Source organism: Triticum dicoccoides, chromosome 6B, assembly GCF_002162155.2.
Source record: "Triticum dicoccoides isolate Atlit2015 ecotype Zavitan chromosome 6B, WEW_v2.0, whole genome shotgun sequence".
NCBI lineage: Eukaryota > Viridiplantae > Streptophyta > Magnoliopsida > Poales > Poaceae > Triticum > Triticum dicoccoides.
The window spans coordinates 72,135,401-72,150,609 of record NC_041391.1 but is presented as its reverse complement, the minus strand read 5'-3'; the positions used below and the strand labels follow the sequence as shown (position 1 = coordinate 72,150,609).

Here is a 15,209-nt window from a genome sequence, read left to right as displayed (position 1 = left end):
GGGCGACAGATGCAGCGAACGGACGGCAACGGCGACAGCAGAAGACGAGGGCGACGGCGGATGGACGGTGACGGCAACAGCAGACGCCGAGGCCGATGGCGACAGCGGTAGCGTGCATAGCCGATCGATGGAAGGAGAGTGAGAGTTAGGAGTGAAGGGAGTTGGGGAGGAGGGCGGGCGCATGTCGGGCTGTTGAGTTCGCCTAATGTGGCGGGCGCTTTAGATTGCCCACCACCGCTACTTTGGGATGGCAGGCGGCACCGCTGATTTGATTTGGGCCGACCCCACAGCTAACTTAGTTGTGACGGTTGCTGGCAGCTGCCCGCTACAGGTAAAATATGCATAAATATTTTTTTTGCTATCGGATGCAGCCACTAAATTGTGGCGAGCAGTATTGTACGCTCGCCACTGGTGCCTCACAGAGCGGTGACGAGCAGTTCTACACACCCGCCACTGATCGCATTCATCACGTGTCCACCCTCAGCGGCGCTTGTTTGTAGCGGGTCATGTGCGGCACCCGCCACTGCTAGCCCAGTACCTCTGGCGGTCACGTTCTAGCACCCGCTACAGTTACTCTTGCTAACTAGCAGTGCCGGGTGGCCCACCACACCCACCACTCATTGGGGTTGGTTCACCTATAAGTCATTTCCTAGTAGTGTTTGACGGGCCGGGCGTCGCCACCATCGTCGGTGTCACCATCGGCGCCGACCTGGGAGAACGGGGGGAGGGTTGAGCGGCTAAGGTTGCCCCTTCGACACCGCTCGCGCAAGCGGCTCGGGGGGAGATGGAAAAAGGGGCGAGTGCCTTCTGATTTTCAGTCGGTCAACCCCAATTAAAATTATGAATGTATTTTCGCAATTCGAATCTATTCCCTGTGTTCCAAAATACTTGTAGTTGGTATAGAAAGAGTATATATTTTTGATGGTGTATGACGTGGCATGTGAGACTGACGGGTGGGAACCCACTTTGGTCTGGGTTGGGATGAACCAGATCAGAGATCAGACCAGACACCAGACCCACGCAACCCACTCCACCATCGGCCATCGCGCTTTTCCCATTCACTCGCCGCCGGCGCCGCCCCCGCCAATCTCCTTCTCCGCGGCGCCGCCATGCTCCGGCTCAGGTGCTGCCTCCTCACCCAGCTCCTCTCGTCTCCCTCCGCATCTCCCGCCTCCCAGCTCCGCCGCCTCATATCCGCCGCCGCGCCCGCCATCTTCCCGAACCCTAGCTTCGACGTGGAGGGGTACCTCGTCTCCTCCTGCGGCCTCACCCGAGCACAGGCCCTCAAGGCCTCCGCCAAGCTCTCCCACCTCAAGTCCCCTTCCAAGCCCGACGCCGTGCTCGCCTTCCTCGCCGGCCTCGGCCTCTCCGGCGACGACGTCGCCGCCCTCGTCGCCAAGGACCCGTTGTTCCTCTGCGCCAAAGTGGAGAAAACCCTGGCCCCCGTCGTCGCTGGGCTCACCGGCCTCGGCCTGTCACGTTCTGACATCGCGCACCTCGTCTCGCTCTCCCGTGACAAATTCCGATGTAGATCCATCGTCTCATATCTACAATACTACCTGCACCTCTTCGGCTCCTTTGAGAACCTCCTCCCTGCTCTCAGGCACGGCTTATGCCTTCGTTCGGCCGGCCTAGAGACAGTTGTCAAGCCCAATGTTGCGTACCTTCAAGAGTGCGGGCTAGGTAATTGCGACATTGCCAAGTTGTGTATCGTTCAACCATGGCTGCTCACCTCAAACTTAGAGTACGTCCGGGCAGTGGCGGCACGAGCCGAAGGTATTGGTGTGCCCTGTGGCTCTGCGATGTTCAGGCGCGCGTTGTTGACTGTTGCACGCCTCAGCAAGGAGAAGATCGACGCCAAAGTGGAGTACTTGAAGAAGACGTTCAGGTGGTCAGATGCTGAGGTGCGCATTGCTTTGTCCAAGTCTCCAGGGATGCTGAGTTTTTCTAGTGACAGGCTGCAGCGCATCTCAGAGTTCCTCATCTCCAAGGCAGGGTTGGAACCAGCATACATTGCTCATCGGCCGGCAATGCTCAATTATAGCCTGGAGGGCCGGATCAAACCCCGTCACTATGTTGTAAAGTATCTCAAGGAAAATGGATTTCTAGATCATGACCGGGACTACTATAGTACACTCTGTATCAGCGAAAAGGTATTCATGGAGAGGTTCATATGTCCTCACAAGGAAGCTGTACCCCACCTCGCTGAAGACTATGCCGATGCTTGTAGAGGGGAAGTGCCTTTCAGTTTCAGATTTACATAAACCAAGAACGGGCTATGAGAATTGGTAACTGTGTATGGCGCAGCAGTGTATACACTCTGTGCAGTGAGCTAGTAATTTCTGTTTCGGTGTTTGCCTAATTGGATGTTGGTTGTCTGCTCTAGTATGTCTGGTACATGTCAGTTTAGTGTCACTAATTCCATATGAAACTGATAATTTGATTGTGACTTCTTTGTATGTCCATCACACCATTCCAGTAGAGAAGGAAGCATCGCACTATGGTGAACATGTCCATCCTCATATCATATTGACACACATAATGGAACCAAGAGTGTGTGAGATCTGGGTATTTCTGCAAATGGTTTCAAATATCAGTGATAGAGTATGCCTGGATACTCTATCGTTATGTTCTCAACGACCATTGCAGTTTTCAGTGCAATCCTTAACTACCTTTCCATGAAAAATGTTCTCATTTTGGTCATTATTAATTGAAGTCTCAAAATTTCCCTTTGGATGGCGGAAACAATTGTGGAATTGTTGATGGCCACAATGTGTAGATCACTGCCGAGGATGCAGTTTTGAACTAGTTTGTTGGTTCCTTCCTCTTAGTTCTTCTAAGGTGAAAGTCTTCGTTTTCCTGCAGTTGCTCTGTTTATAAGATATTGACTGTACAAGAAAGCAGGTCATTGTTTACTAGTAGTAGTTTGTATAAGCTTTTTTGCCCCGCTCTATGTTTTTCGATGGCCTATTGGCTTATACTTTTTTTAGGGACATCTGATCTCAAAATTGAATAATGTTGTTCGCGTTCTGAAAATACTTGCAATTTTACGGCTGCTTCAGAATTTTTATCACCTTTCGAAAGCCTTATATTACTTAAGCTTTATCAAGCACAAAAAGATAGGCCATGTTGTTTCCTTCACAATATTAATTATAATGTTAAATGTATTATATATCTGGATGACTGTTAGGACTGAAGTTTGAGAGCCACTGGGTCCATTTTATGCCACACAAGTAAAACCCAATGTATCCACACACACAGTGTAAACATGAACTCTTGGAGTTATCAGGTTGTTGCTGCAGTTAACACTAGTTATTTTCCCCTCTTTATTTGCTTCAAGGATTACTGATGGTATTGCACTTATTTACTTCCTGGTCCTCTTGTTGGTGGAAGTGCTGCATCAAAGAATGTAAACAATTGGCTCGATGAGATGATTACATGGTATGAATCTTCCACCAGTATTCCGAGAGGTGGTCCTTGCAAGTTGCTTGTCTCCTTGTTGAAGATACTGTGTTAGCAAAATGGGAAACCACACACCATTTGGGTCAGACCCGTCACAGGAGGTATTTTGTTTCATGCTTTATGTTGTTGCAGTCATAGTTGTAGTTATATTACCCATAGTTCAAAAAAGCGCTAGGCGTTAATTGTGCGTTTTGCCACCGCCTTGCGCTTTACTGATCAAAGCGCATGCTTATGCGTAGTTATGCACAGATTAAGCGTAGTTATGCGCAATGCGTTTTGCCAACGCCTAGAGCCTAGGTGCGCTTAAGCGCTCGCTTAGGCGCGCCTTTTTTAACTATGATATTACCATTCAATTGTGTGCCTTCTCCCCTTTGCTATAATTATTCGTTCGAAATTTTCATCAGAAGGAAGATGCCCATAATGCTTGTTCTACTTTAATCCACCCTTGTGTTGTGATGATGTCATATAGTGCAAGCAAACTAATAATTTTGATACGATTACCATTTCTGAACGGTTATGACGGACGCATTAGACTTGTTTTTTTAATAATTATTATGTTTGGTATTATTGCCTGGACATATCATAGGTTCGGATTCTACATTTCCCCTCCGTTGATCTGTACTGGTTTCTGAACTGAACTATTACTTGCAACTACCGGCTACTGGTTTCAACCTGTTTCACGGTCCTCATTTAGGCTACAATTTAAAGTGGTTCCTTTCAAGGATTCAGAAGATTACTGAGTTGGCTTATACCCAGTGCTACTAGTATCTCAAATTATAGATTGGTATTATGAGGTAGCTGAATGTCTAACTCGTCTTCTGGCAATATGAGACGGTGGAACCTTGCAAAACTTACTTTTCCTTCTTTCGTTGAGTAACATAAATTAGACCTGCCATTTTCGTAGCACCATTTATGGGATGATTTTGACTATTTCGGTAACCTTTGCACATCCAACTCTCGTTCGAATTCTTGGTAATAGGATACTGACGGTCCAGAGATGGCAGTAGCTAAGCTGTTTTCATCTTGTAAGAGAAGTGGCGCTCATATTGGGGGGATTTTGAATCCAATGTTCGTTTCGGGGAAATATCCCCTCTCGAAGTCTGATGCAGGTTCTTCTTATATTCTGTGTCATTGCCTTATTTAACCAAGTGTCCCCCACCCCCGGTACTACTTGTGGGTTTTACAGTGTCTGAAATGAAGATAAAGATGTATCTCATGGTCATGGGGTAGCAGTAGCATGCTGGTTTATCATCTCGATAAGCTATAGAGCAAGGGGTCCATGGGTATGCATATTTGTTTAGTGTGCTTACTCAAAAGTTTTCAATTTGCTGAATGTGGATGTCGCTTCCTTTCTACCAGGAGAAGATGATCTGAAACTGGATGCAGACGCATGGCGCCTAAAACGAGGCAGAAGATCAGCTTCAGTCCAGGGCACACTGCAGGCGCATATTGCAGTCAGCCAGTCAGACTGTCAAGGGCCTCGGTGCCCAAGACAGCAGGGCCTCGACTACGTAGTTCGTAGTCTCGGTGGATAGGAGCGCTAGTGTTTTTGCCTGGCTGCTCAATGGTGCGGGAGGAGAGGATAGGAGTAGAGGAAGAGATAGGAGATAATAACTTTATTGCTTGCGTCCAAGGGTGCAGGTTACAGGATATACTAAAAAGCACGGACACGCCAGGAATCGCCGAACTGCCGTCCTGATACGGCGGGATACGGGGATACGGCGGGATACGGCGGGATACGCGAATTTTGGAGTATCCCCGAAATTCGAATTAAAAAAAAAGAAAAAACGACTGGGATACGCCGGGATACGCAGGGACACGTTAGGGATACGGCCTGGCCCAAAAACACACCCCCGGGCCAGCCACGGCCCAATATGTAACCCTATTTTGCAGGGTCTCCAGCGTGCCATACGAGCTGCTCCCTGCTTCCCAGCTCGAACAGAAGGAGCCGCCACCTTCTGGATCGAAGTTCCCACCACCTGGACTCGCCGCCGCCGGCGCCGGCGACTCCTCCATCCAGCACCAGCAGCAGCAGTCTCTCTCTCTCCTCGCCTCCTCGGCTCCTCGCAGCTGTAGCCTGTAGGTAACCCAGCAGCTTCTCCATTCTTCAACCTCTTCCTCTTTTATTCTTCAGATTCAGATTTTGTTCCATTATTAAGGGATTAAGCTACTGGGTCTGGATGCTTGCTAGCTTGTTGTTGACTTGTTGTTGCTACCTCTCTGCTTGTGCTGCTGCTGTTTGTTATGCTGTTGCTGCTCGCTTGTGCTGCTTGGGCTGCTGCTGCTGCTAGCCTGCTAGTGCTATTGCCTATTTCTGAATTTAACAGCTTTTGTTGCTGCACACTTGTTGATAGGTAGCAACTAGCAAGTGGCATGGCATCTGGGAGCGCCACAGCTGGTAGCCAATTTGTGTTTGATGTGTTTTGCAAGATGCAACTTACAATGAGATGGGGGGACGAGGATCGATCAAGCACTTGATAAAAGAGACACCAAATGGGGCAGTACTCTAGTCTAATCTTTATTTTGATCTATTTCTCTTTAATTTTCTGTCTTAACTCTATATTACATGGCATATTTTTATTTTATTTTATATATACTCGCCGTATCCCCGAATGGCTGTTTTTGGAAAATCCCGTATCCCGTATCCCCGTATCCGTATCCCCGTCTTTCCGTCCCCGTGTCCGTGCTTTTTAGAGGATATATAAAGGCCTTATGGGCTTCTAACAACTAGGAAACTAACTATGCTTCTAACAAACTAGGAAACTAACTATTCCTGGACTCTAGGAGCCAATGCAGGATCAGGACTCCCTGTCCTGATCACGCTTCGCCAGCCGTGGTCGGCCGTTGCTGGGCACGCGACTCGCGCCTGTACGCAGCGTCCCACATGACATCTTTCCCCCCCTCGACGAGCAGCTCGTCCTCGAGCTGAAAAGCGGGGTAGCGCTCGACGAAACTGTCAAGATCCTCCCATGTTGCCGATGACGCAGCCTTGCCCTTCCAGTGGACAAGGATCTGGCGCACGCCGCGTGCGAGACGTGAACGAGTCACGCGTTCCAGTTTCGGGACTGCCGCACCGTTGTGGATTGGACGCAAACACGGCGGTGCAGTTGGAGGCGTGCCGAAGAATTTCTTGAGGAGGCCCACGTGGAACACATCATGGAGGCGCGAGCGCACCGGTAGCTCAAGGCGGTAGGCGACGTCGTTGACGACCTCGGAAATGCGGTATGGCCCGTAGAAGCGTGGCTTGAGCTTGCCCCTGGTTGGCAAGTTGAGAGAAGATGCAGCACGCTGGCGAAGACGAAGCCACACCCAATCGCCCACTACATGCCTGACGTCGTGATGGCGTCTGTCATAGTAGGATTTGTAGACCGCCTGCGCCTGCTGTAGTCGATAGCGGACATCAGCGAGTAGCTCGTCTCGCTCCGCCATGCTTTTTGCCACGGCCGCCACCCTCGTTTCGCCTGGCTCGTAAGAACGAATAGTGGGAGGATCGCGGCCATACACCAGCTTGAATGGAGTTTCTTGGGTCGCTGTCTGGTAGGCGGTGTTGTAGATGTACTCGGCCCAGGGTAGCCACCGTAGCCACTGACGCGGATGATCCCCTGTGAGGCAATGCAGGTACATGACAATGATCTTGTTAGCAGCCTCCGTTTGGCCATTCGACTGAGGATGAAATGCCGACGTCATGTGCAACTTCGTCCCGGTGAGGCGCATGAGCTCCCGCCAAAACGCCGAGGTAAAGACGGGGTCGCGGTCCGAAACCATGGACTGCGGAACGCCATGGAGGCGCACGATCTCGGCGAAGAACACCTGTGCCACCGACTCGGCCGTGTACGGGTGGCTCAACGCCACGAAGTGACAGTACTTGCTGAAGCGATCCACCATGGTGAGGATGACGGACTTCCCGCCCACGCGAGGGAGCGCTTCCACGAAGTCGATGCTGACGTCAGTCCACACGCCCGTGGGCATCGGCAGTGGCAGCAGCAGCCCGGCGGGGTGCAAGTGCTCGGACTTGTACCTCTGGCAAGTATTTGCAGGTGCGAACGTACTCTTGCACCGTCTTGCGAAGGTTAGGTGCGTGGAAGTCGCGGCGGAGACGATGCAAGGTGCGCAGGACGCCTTCGTGCCCATCATCGTGCACTGCACTGAGGATCTTCTGGAGTAGCGGGGACGACGGTGGAATGTAGAGGCGGCCGTTGAAAGTGACGAGGCCGTCGGAGAGCGACCACGGCTGCTGCCGCTTACCCGCCGTGATATCCTCACGCAACGTGACGAGCGTCGGGTCTGTGGACGTAGCTTGCCGGAGGCGATCGATGAAGTCGAAGCAAGGACCCGAGATCGCCATGATCGACGTCTCCTCCGTGTCACGGCGGGAAAGAGCGTCCGCCACCGTGTTTGTACTACCGGCCTTGTACTCCACGGTGAAGTCGAACCCCAGTAGTTTGCCGACCCAATGATGCTGCGGAATGGTTGCCAAACGCTGGTGAAGTAGAATTTTGAGACTGTAGTGATCCGTTTTACCACAAATTTGCGCCCCCGGAGGTATGGTCTCCAATGACGAATCGCGACCACCAGGCTGATGAGTTCCCGTTCATATGCTGCCAGGGAATGGTGACGTGGCGCGGCTGGCCGGCTAAAGAAAGCCACCGGGTGCTGGTCCTGAAGAAGGACGGCCCCGAAGCCATATGTAGAGGCGTCACACTCGACGATGAACGGCCGCGTGAAATCCGGCAACGCAAGGACGGGAGCCGTGGTGACCGCCGTCTTGAGGGCGGTAAAAGCTGCTGCCGCCTCCGGCGACCAGGAGAAACCATCCTTGCGAAGGAGGGCCATCAGTGGCGCGGCAACCACGCCAAACTCCTTGACAAACTTGCGGTAGTACCCCGCAAGGCCGAGAAACCCCCGGACCGCGCGCGCCGAGCGTGGCTGCGGCCATTCGGCCACTGCCTGGACCTTTTCCGGATCCATGGCCACTCCTGCAGCGGAGATGGTGTGACCCAGGTATGAGATCGACTCGACGGCGAACGCGCATTTGGATCGCTTGACGAAGAGCCGGTGCTGATGCAGGACGGTGAAGACGGTGCGCACATGGCGGAGATGGTCAGCCCACGTCTCACTGAAAATGAGGATGTCGTCAAAGAAGACGAGAACAAAGCGGCGCAGGAACGGCCGTAGCAGATCGTTCATGAGGGCCTGGAACGTCGCCTGCGCGTTGCAGAGGCCGAACGGCATCACCAGGAACTCGTAGAGGCCGTCGTGAGTACGGAAGGCGGTCTTCGAGATGTCCTCCGCACGCATCCGCACCTGCTGGTAGCCGGAGCGCAAGTCGAGCTTGGTGAAGAAACGAGCGTGCCGGAGCTCGTCGAGGAGTTCGTCCACCACCGGGATCGGAAACACATTCTTGACGGTAATGGCGTTCAGGGCGCGGTAGTCGATGCAGAAGCGCCAGGACCCGTCGGCCTTGCGGACCAGCAGTACCGGCGATGAGAATGCGGAACAACTCGCTCGGATGATGCCCTGGGCGAGCATGGCGGCGCACTGACGCTCCAGCTCGTCCTTGTGCGCGGCCGGGTAGCGATACGGACGGCCGGCCACCGGGGCGGAACCGGGCAGCAGGGTGATGCCGTGGTCGCGGCTGCGGGGTGATGGCACGCCGGAGGGTTCAGTGAAGATGCCGTCGAACTCGGCGATGATGGTGTTGAGGAAGTCGCGGCCGCTGCATGATTTCAGGGCTGGTTCGTCCGGTCCTGCAATGCCGCGCCAGCACACCCGATGGCCCCTCCGCCATAATGTCATGGAGAGGGCGCGGAAATCCCACAGGATCGGTCCGAGCGTCGCCAGCCACTGCGTGCCCAGGACGATGTCGTAGCCCGCGAGCGGCAAGGCGAGGAAATCCTCCGAGAACTCCTCTTGGTCGATGCGGAAGGGCATGACGCGGTACGCGCCCTGGCACGGAACGCGCTCGCCGTTGGCCACCGTGACGCGCATCTTCTCCGTGGTGGGGGATGGCAGCGTAGCACGAGCGGTCGCCTCCTCGACGATGAAGTTGTGGGTGGAGCCTGAGTCGATCAGGGCGAGGAGGGAGACACCCCCGAGAGTGATATGCATCTGCATGGTCTCGCTCGTGCGCACGCCAGAGATTGCGTGGAGCGAGATCTGAGGGTCGGCCGGCGATGCATCAGCAGTGGCGGAGGCCGTGTCGTTGTCGTCGTCCGGCGCTAGGTCGAGGAGAAAGATGCGCTGGCACACGCGGTTGTGGCCCCTGCCAAACTTCTCATTACAATTGAAGCATAGGCCCAGGCGACGACGTTCCTCCATCTCCGTCTGTGACAGACGTTTGATTGGGCGCCCTTCCGGCAGACTGAGGGCATGCTGGGGTGCGGCTGGTGGAGCCGGTGCGGGGGGCGCGAGGCGTGGTCCCGGCGTCGGCAGGATGCCCTTCTGCGGAAAACGCACCGATGGCGCGGAGGTGAGCGCGCACTGGTCGCGCAGCTCCAATTTGCGGGCGAGGCTCCTGGCGACGGCGAGGGACTGCGGGTTGTGGATTTCCACGTCGAGGCTGAGGGGTGGCTGGAGTCCCGCGGTGAAGATCTGAACCTTCTGTGTCTCGGATAAGGTGCCTGCCCGGGGAAGGAGCGCCTCAAACCGCTCCTGGAAGTCGACGATGGACGTCGTGCGCTTGCACGCCATTAGTTCGCCCAGCGGGTTAGCGCGCAGAGGTGGCCCGAAGCGGAGATTGAGCAGCTCGGTGAAGCGGCGCCACGGAGGTGTGCCCTCGTCGCGCTGGACCTGCTTATACCACAGTTGGGCAGTACCCTCGAGATTGTATGACGCCATCCACACCTTCTCCTCCTTGGCGATCCGTTGTTGATGGAAGAAGGACTCGCATCTGTTGATGAATGCGAGAGGATCAGACTTGCCGTCGAACTTGGGGAAGTCCATCTTCTGAAACCGGGGCAGCCGATCATTGTGGTGCTGCCCATCATGGCCTCCGTCAGCGCTCGACGAGGAGGAGGACTTGTCCTTCTGGAGTGCGGTGACGGACGACTACAGGGACGCCACCGTGGCAGTCAAGGCCTTGATCATCTTGGCCAGATCAACGGTGGTAGGTTCTGCCATGCCGGAAGTGACCGAGGCGGCGGCGGATGGTGGCGAGGTAGGGGAGCTTGGCGCGGACGCAGGGGTGGAGGCGGGCTGCGGATGGAGCGTGGACGAGGAAGAGGATCGCCTGGAACCTGATACCAAGTTGTCAAGGGCCTCGGTGCCCAAGACAGCAGGGCCTCGACTACGTAGTTCGTAGTCTCGGTGGATAGGAGCGCTAGGGTTTTTGCCTGGCTGCTCAATGGTGCGGGAGGAGAGGATAGGAGTAGAGGAAGAGATAGGAGATAATAACTTTATTGCTTGCGTCCAAGGGTGCAGGTTACAGGATATATAAAGGCCTTATGGGCTTCTAACAACTAGGAAACTAACTATGCTTCTAACAAACTAGGAAACTAACTATTCCTGGACTCTAGGAACCAATGCAGGATCAGGACTCCCTGTCCCGATCACGCTTCGCCAGCCGTGGCCGGCCGTTGCTGGGCACGCAACCCGCGCCTGTACGCAGCGCCCCACATGACACAGACTCCCAAAGTTTTTGATTATGATTTGCTTGCGGATTATTGAGAGCTAAGCTACGTGCGACGAGATTGCGGTTGTTTAGAAGAGAGCAGTTTGATTAACTAGCGAATGTTGATCTGAGAAGATGGCACCCAATATATGTTCAGTTATTTTATTTTATTTAGATGGGAGTGTGTTGGCTGTTGGATGAACAAAATCTTGCGTGGTCTGTGACGGGCTCCACTTTTCTGTTGCCCCCATGATACATACAACAGCTTGCCGCTGCCTCGTGCTGTAAAACTCTCTTATTTTACCCACTTCAATTGGGTACATTTCATCACAAAACAGAGGTCGGCGGTACATGCTCCTGCTGTGGCCTGTGGGATGGGTTGGGATGGTCCTCAGGATTCCGGATGGAAGCCTGATCCTTTCCTGCTTATCGACACCTCTTCTTTTGCAAGGATGCCTTTGAAGTGGAACTACATGCAATTAGGGAGGGTCTAGTGCTAGCTTTGGAGCGATCAGACCTTCCTGTCGTAATCCAATCCGACTCTTCAACGACACTTTCTTCATTGTTCTCGGATATTCTTGATCGGACGACACTTTCTTCATTGTCCTTAGATATTCTTGACCGATCGGCTTATGGTCATTTAGTCACGGAGATTAATCACCTCTTAGCTGGTAGAGAGTTTTTGGCTTATGGTCATTTAGTCACGGAGATTAAGCACCTCTTAGTTGCTAGAGAGTTTTTTCCTATAAAAATTTCTAGAGATCAAAACAGAGTAGCAGATCGCCTCGCGAACCATGGGAGAGTAGAGTGTAGCATGGCTTGTTGGCTACAAAATTGCCCACCTTATATCGCTGAGCTTTTGCCAGCTGAAACTCTGCATCTATCTAAGGAATAAAACTCTTTTTAACCCCGCAAAAAAACAATGAAACCGAAACTCCTTTTCTGATCCTGAGCTCAAATGCTCATTGATGAACAGTAAAATATAAAATAATAGTAAAAAGATCTACCACACATCTTTTTTTGGTAAACTTTGATAAATGTTTGTATGCTTGACAAATTTTAGCATGAAATAACTTTTGTGGAAGTGATGGCAAAAAAAATCAACACTGCAAAATGTTTTCAAAACATTTTTTGAGCATCAAATATGTTTTTGCCACGACTTCCACGGATGTTATTTTGTGATGGAATCTATCAAGCATACAAAGCATTTGTCAAAATTTACCACACAAAAATCAGATTTTTTTTAATTTTATTGTTCATAAGGGAGCATTCAAGCTAGGGAGCAGATACTCCGTGTACAACAATGGAACAACTCGTCTGCTCTAGGCATAGCACGCCACAATCCCCTCCTTTTACATCAAAAAAAAAAAAACAGGCCCAACCTACCTAGCCTAGCTTAATGTGAGACTGCCAATGGGCTACACCTGGCATCAAGTTTTTTTTAAGGGGTACCTGGCATCAAGTATTAACCTGCAAAAAGAAAATGGGCAAATCCTAAACAACGCTTAGAGCGCCTGTTATAGTGTTAACGGTACAGGGCATACAGACGCGCTAACCACCCCAGCCGCTCCTTTTGTGATAACGTACAACTTCTTATCTGTTTTATTCTTTCCTTTTCTTTTTTCCATTTCTTTTTCTTTTTCTTTTAATTTTCCTTTTTCCTTTTTCTTTTTTCTTTTTCAATTTGATGCAAAAAGTTCATCGTATTTTATGAATGTTTTTTTAAATTTGATGAACTTTTTTTAAAATTGATGAATGTTTTTTCTAATTGATGATCATTTTTCGAAATCGGTGAACTTTTTTCAAATTCGATGATTTTTTCAAATTTGATGAACTTTTTTCAAAATCTGTGCACTTTTTTCAAATTTGATGAACTTTTTTTAAAATTTGTGAACTTTTTTTGAAGTTTATGAACTTTTTTTCAAAACCAAAGATCTTTTTCAAAATTGGTGAATTTTTTTCAAATTCGATGAACTTTTTGTAAATTGATGAACTATTTTTGAAGTTTGTGAACTTTTCTTTCAGAATTCATGAACATTTTTTAATTTATTATTTTTCTCAAAAGTCAATGGTTGACCGGTCAACCGCGAGGAGCAAATGAGGTGACGCGCGGGAGGAGCGCACGAGGCGATTTTTTTTTGAGAAACGAGAGAACGAGGCGATGTGCGGGAGGAGCGAACGAAGGCAACCTGGGCCGGCCCAGTATGCAGGCGTGTAGGCGCCAGCACCTCGAACCGGCGCTGAAGGCGCCCTATAGGGGCTCCCAAGAAAAAGGGCATCAAGGACTGGACCACACCTTCGTTGCTTGCTTCATGAGTCTCGCACCACTGGCAACCATCGTTCGCTCGTCACCGGTGCCACAATGCTCCGACACTGGGTCTCTTCTCCCTTTGCTCCAGTAAAGGCTCGGGGTTTTTCCAAATTAAAACACTATTTATTAATTTGTTTTTGCATCATCATGACATCATCAGCATTGCGTCGGCAACATGCCTTTTGCAGTATAACTTTTGATCTATTCATCTATCATGATAGTACAACAAACATCAAAAACAATAAAAACTACATCAGATTCATGGATCACCTAGTGACGGCTACAAGCACTGAAGTGAACTGAAGGTGCACCGTCGTCATCGTCTTTCTTGGACAAAACTTGTTGTAGTAGACAGTCAGGATGTAAACATGCTAAACCCCATAGGACCAACGCACCAGAACAACAACCACCGCAATGAAGAGTAGTGTAGATCCGAAGAATCCAACTTGAAGACACACGAACGTAGACGAATGACTACAAAATCTGAACAAATCCACCAAAGACAGATACGCCGTAGACACACCTTCACATGTCCATCGATGATGCTAGACGCACCAGCAGGATGAGGCTAGGTGGGAAGAACTCTATTCCAAGAGCCGCCGTCATCTCGCCTTCCTGATCATGATAAAAATACCCTAAACAACTCGAAGAAACCTCTGAAACCGGAGCCCTCTAGCTGGCAAGGCCCGGGATCCACCGTGCCTCCATGCTCCTAGGATCACAGGAGACGAGGCGGATCGGCGGCGGCGCCGGTGGGAGGCTCAAAAAGCCCTAGCGGAGCGCCTTTGGGTCATTGAAGTGAAGGGGTGCTTATGGTCTGGGTCATTCACATGTTTTGGTACCGCCTATTTCTTTGACCATCTGATCGGAGAGCACCTGGACACCTGCACATGCCCACCCGTTATCACTTGAAAAAAAATTGGTAAATGGGAAATGCATGTTCTCAATTGAGTCAGAAGTTTGCGTGTGGTCTTCTTATAGTATATCAAGGTCACACGTCAAATTTCGTTCGATTCTGAGTATATTTGATACCCAAACAATCGAATATGTAGGCATTAGTAGCCGATTAAATAATTAATTGGATTGCTGAAAAAACCCTGCAAACAAGGCTATATTCCCTCTCTTTTGACCTAGCCCATCTAACCTAGCTACCACATCAAAGCTTAGCCCAAAACAACCCACAAAACCTCCTACAACCATTGCCTATTTAAGCAGATGCTTCCTTGCCATTTTTGGCAGCAATTGTATACAAATCCCATCAAACTCCTCCCCCGCTGCCACTTGGCACACCCACATCGGGTGCATTGCCACCGCCAGAGCCGTTGTGGCCACGCTTGGATCCGTCGATCTAGATCGTTCATGGACGATCCAAAGGACACTAGCGCCACACGCGTCGCCACCTCCGCCTCCAGCCCGTACGAGCCCGCTCACAGCCCCAGGAGCCAACCGTGGCACAAGAGAAGAGTTCCCCAACAACAAACTGAACTCGGATATGTCACAATTTCGCCGAGTTCCTCTGGTTAAAAATTCGGTAGTGTCTTGACAAGTGGGGCCCACCAACGACCAGACGATGGAGACGTGACAACGGTCTAAGTTTTCCGGGTTTTGACTAAGAAAACTCGACGATCTTTTTGCCTTTTTTTATATTATGGAATTCCAGGGCCACCTCAGTGTCGAGCTCCTACGAAAAAACTCGGCAAAGACCCGACAGGAGGGCCCACAGGGGACGTGGAAAATGTCTATTATACGTTTGGGCTTCTTTTGCCGAGATTCATTACTCAGCAAAGGGTACACCCTTCGTCGCCGCCGCACACATATAATTGTGAG

At 51.0% G+C, this 15,209-nt stretch overlaps 2 protein-coding genes across 2 annotated transcripts in view; both read left to right on the top strand.

Moving 5' to 3' along the window:
* Window positions 1-1,025: 1,025 nt before the first annotated feature.
* On the top strand, window positions 1,026-3,712 carry LOC119325496. Its single transcript, XM_037599238.1, has one exon. The coding sequence runs from the start codon at window positions 1,110-1,112 to the stop codon at window positions 2,262-2,264; it is 1,155 nt and encodes a 384-aa protein (XP_037455135.1). The 5' UTR covers window positions 1,026-1,109; the 3' UTR covers window positions 2,265-3,712.
* Window positions 3,713-10,579: 6,867 nt separating this feature from the next.
* Window positions 10,580-15,209, top strand: part of LOC119320762 — a 9,034-nt gene continuing 4,404 nt past the window's right edge. The window contains exon 1 of the mRNA XM_037594712.1: window positions 10,580-10,723. Within this exon, the coding sequence (XP_037450609.1) occupies window positions 10,580-10,723 (144 nt within the window). The remainder of the gene's footprint in view (window positions 10,724-15,209) is intronic.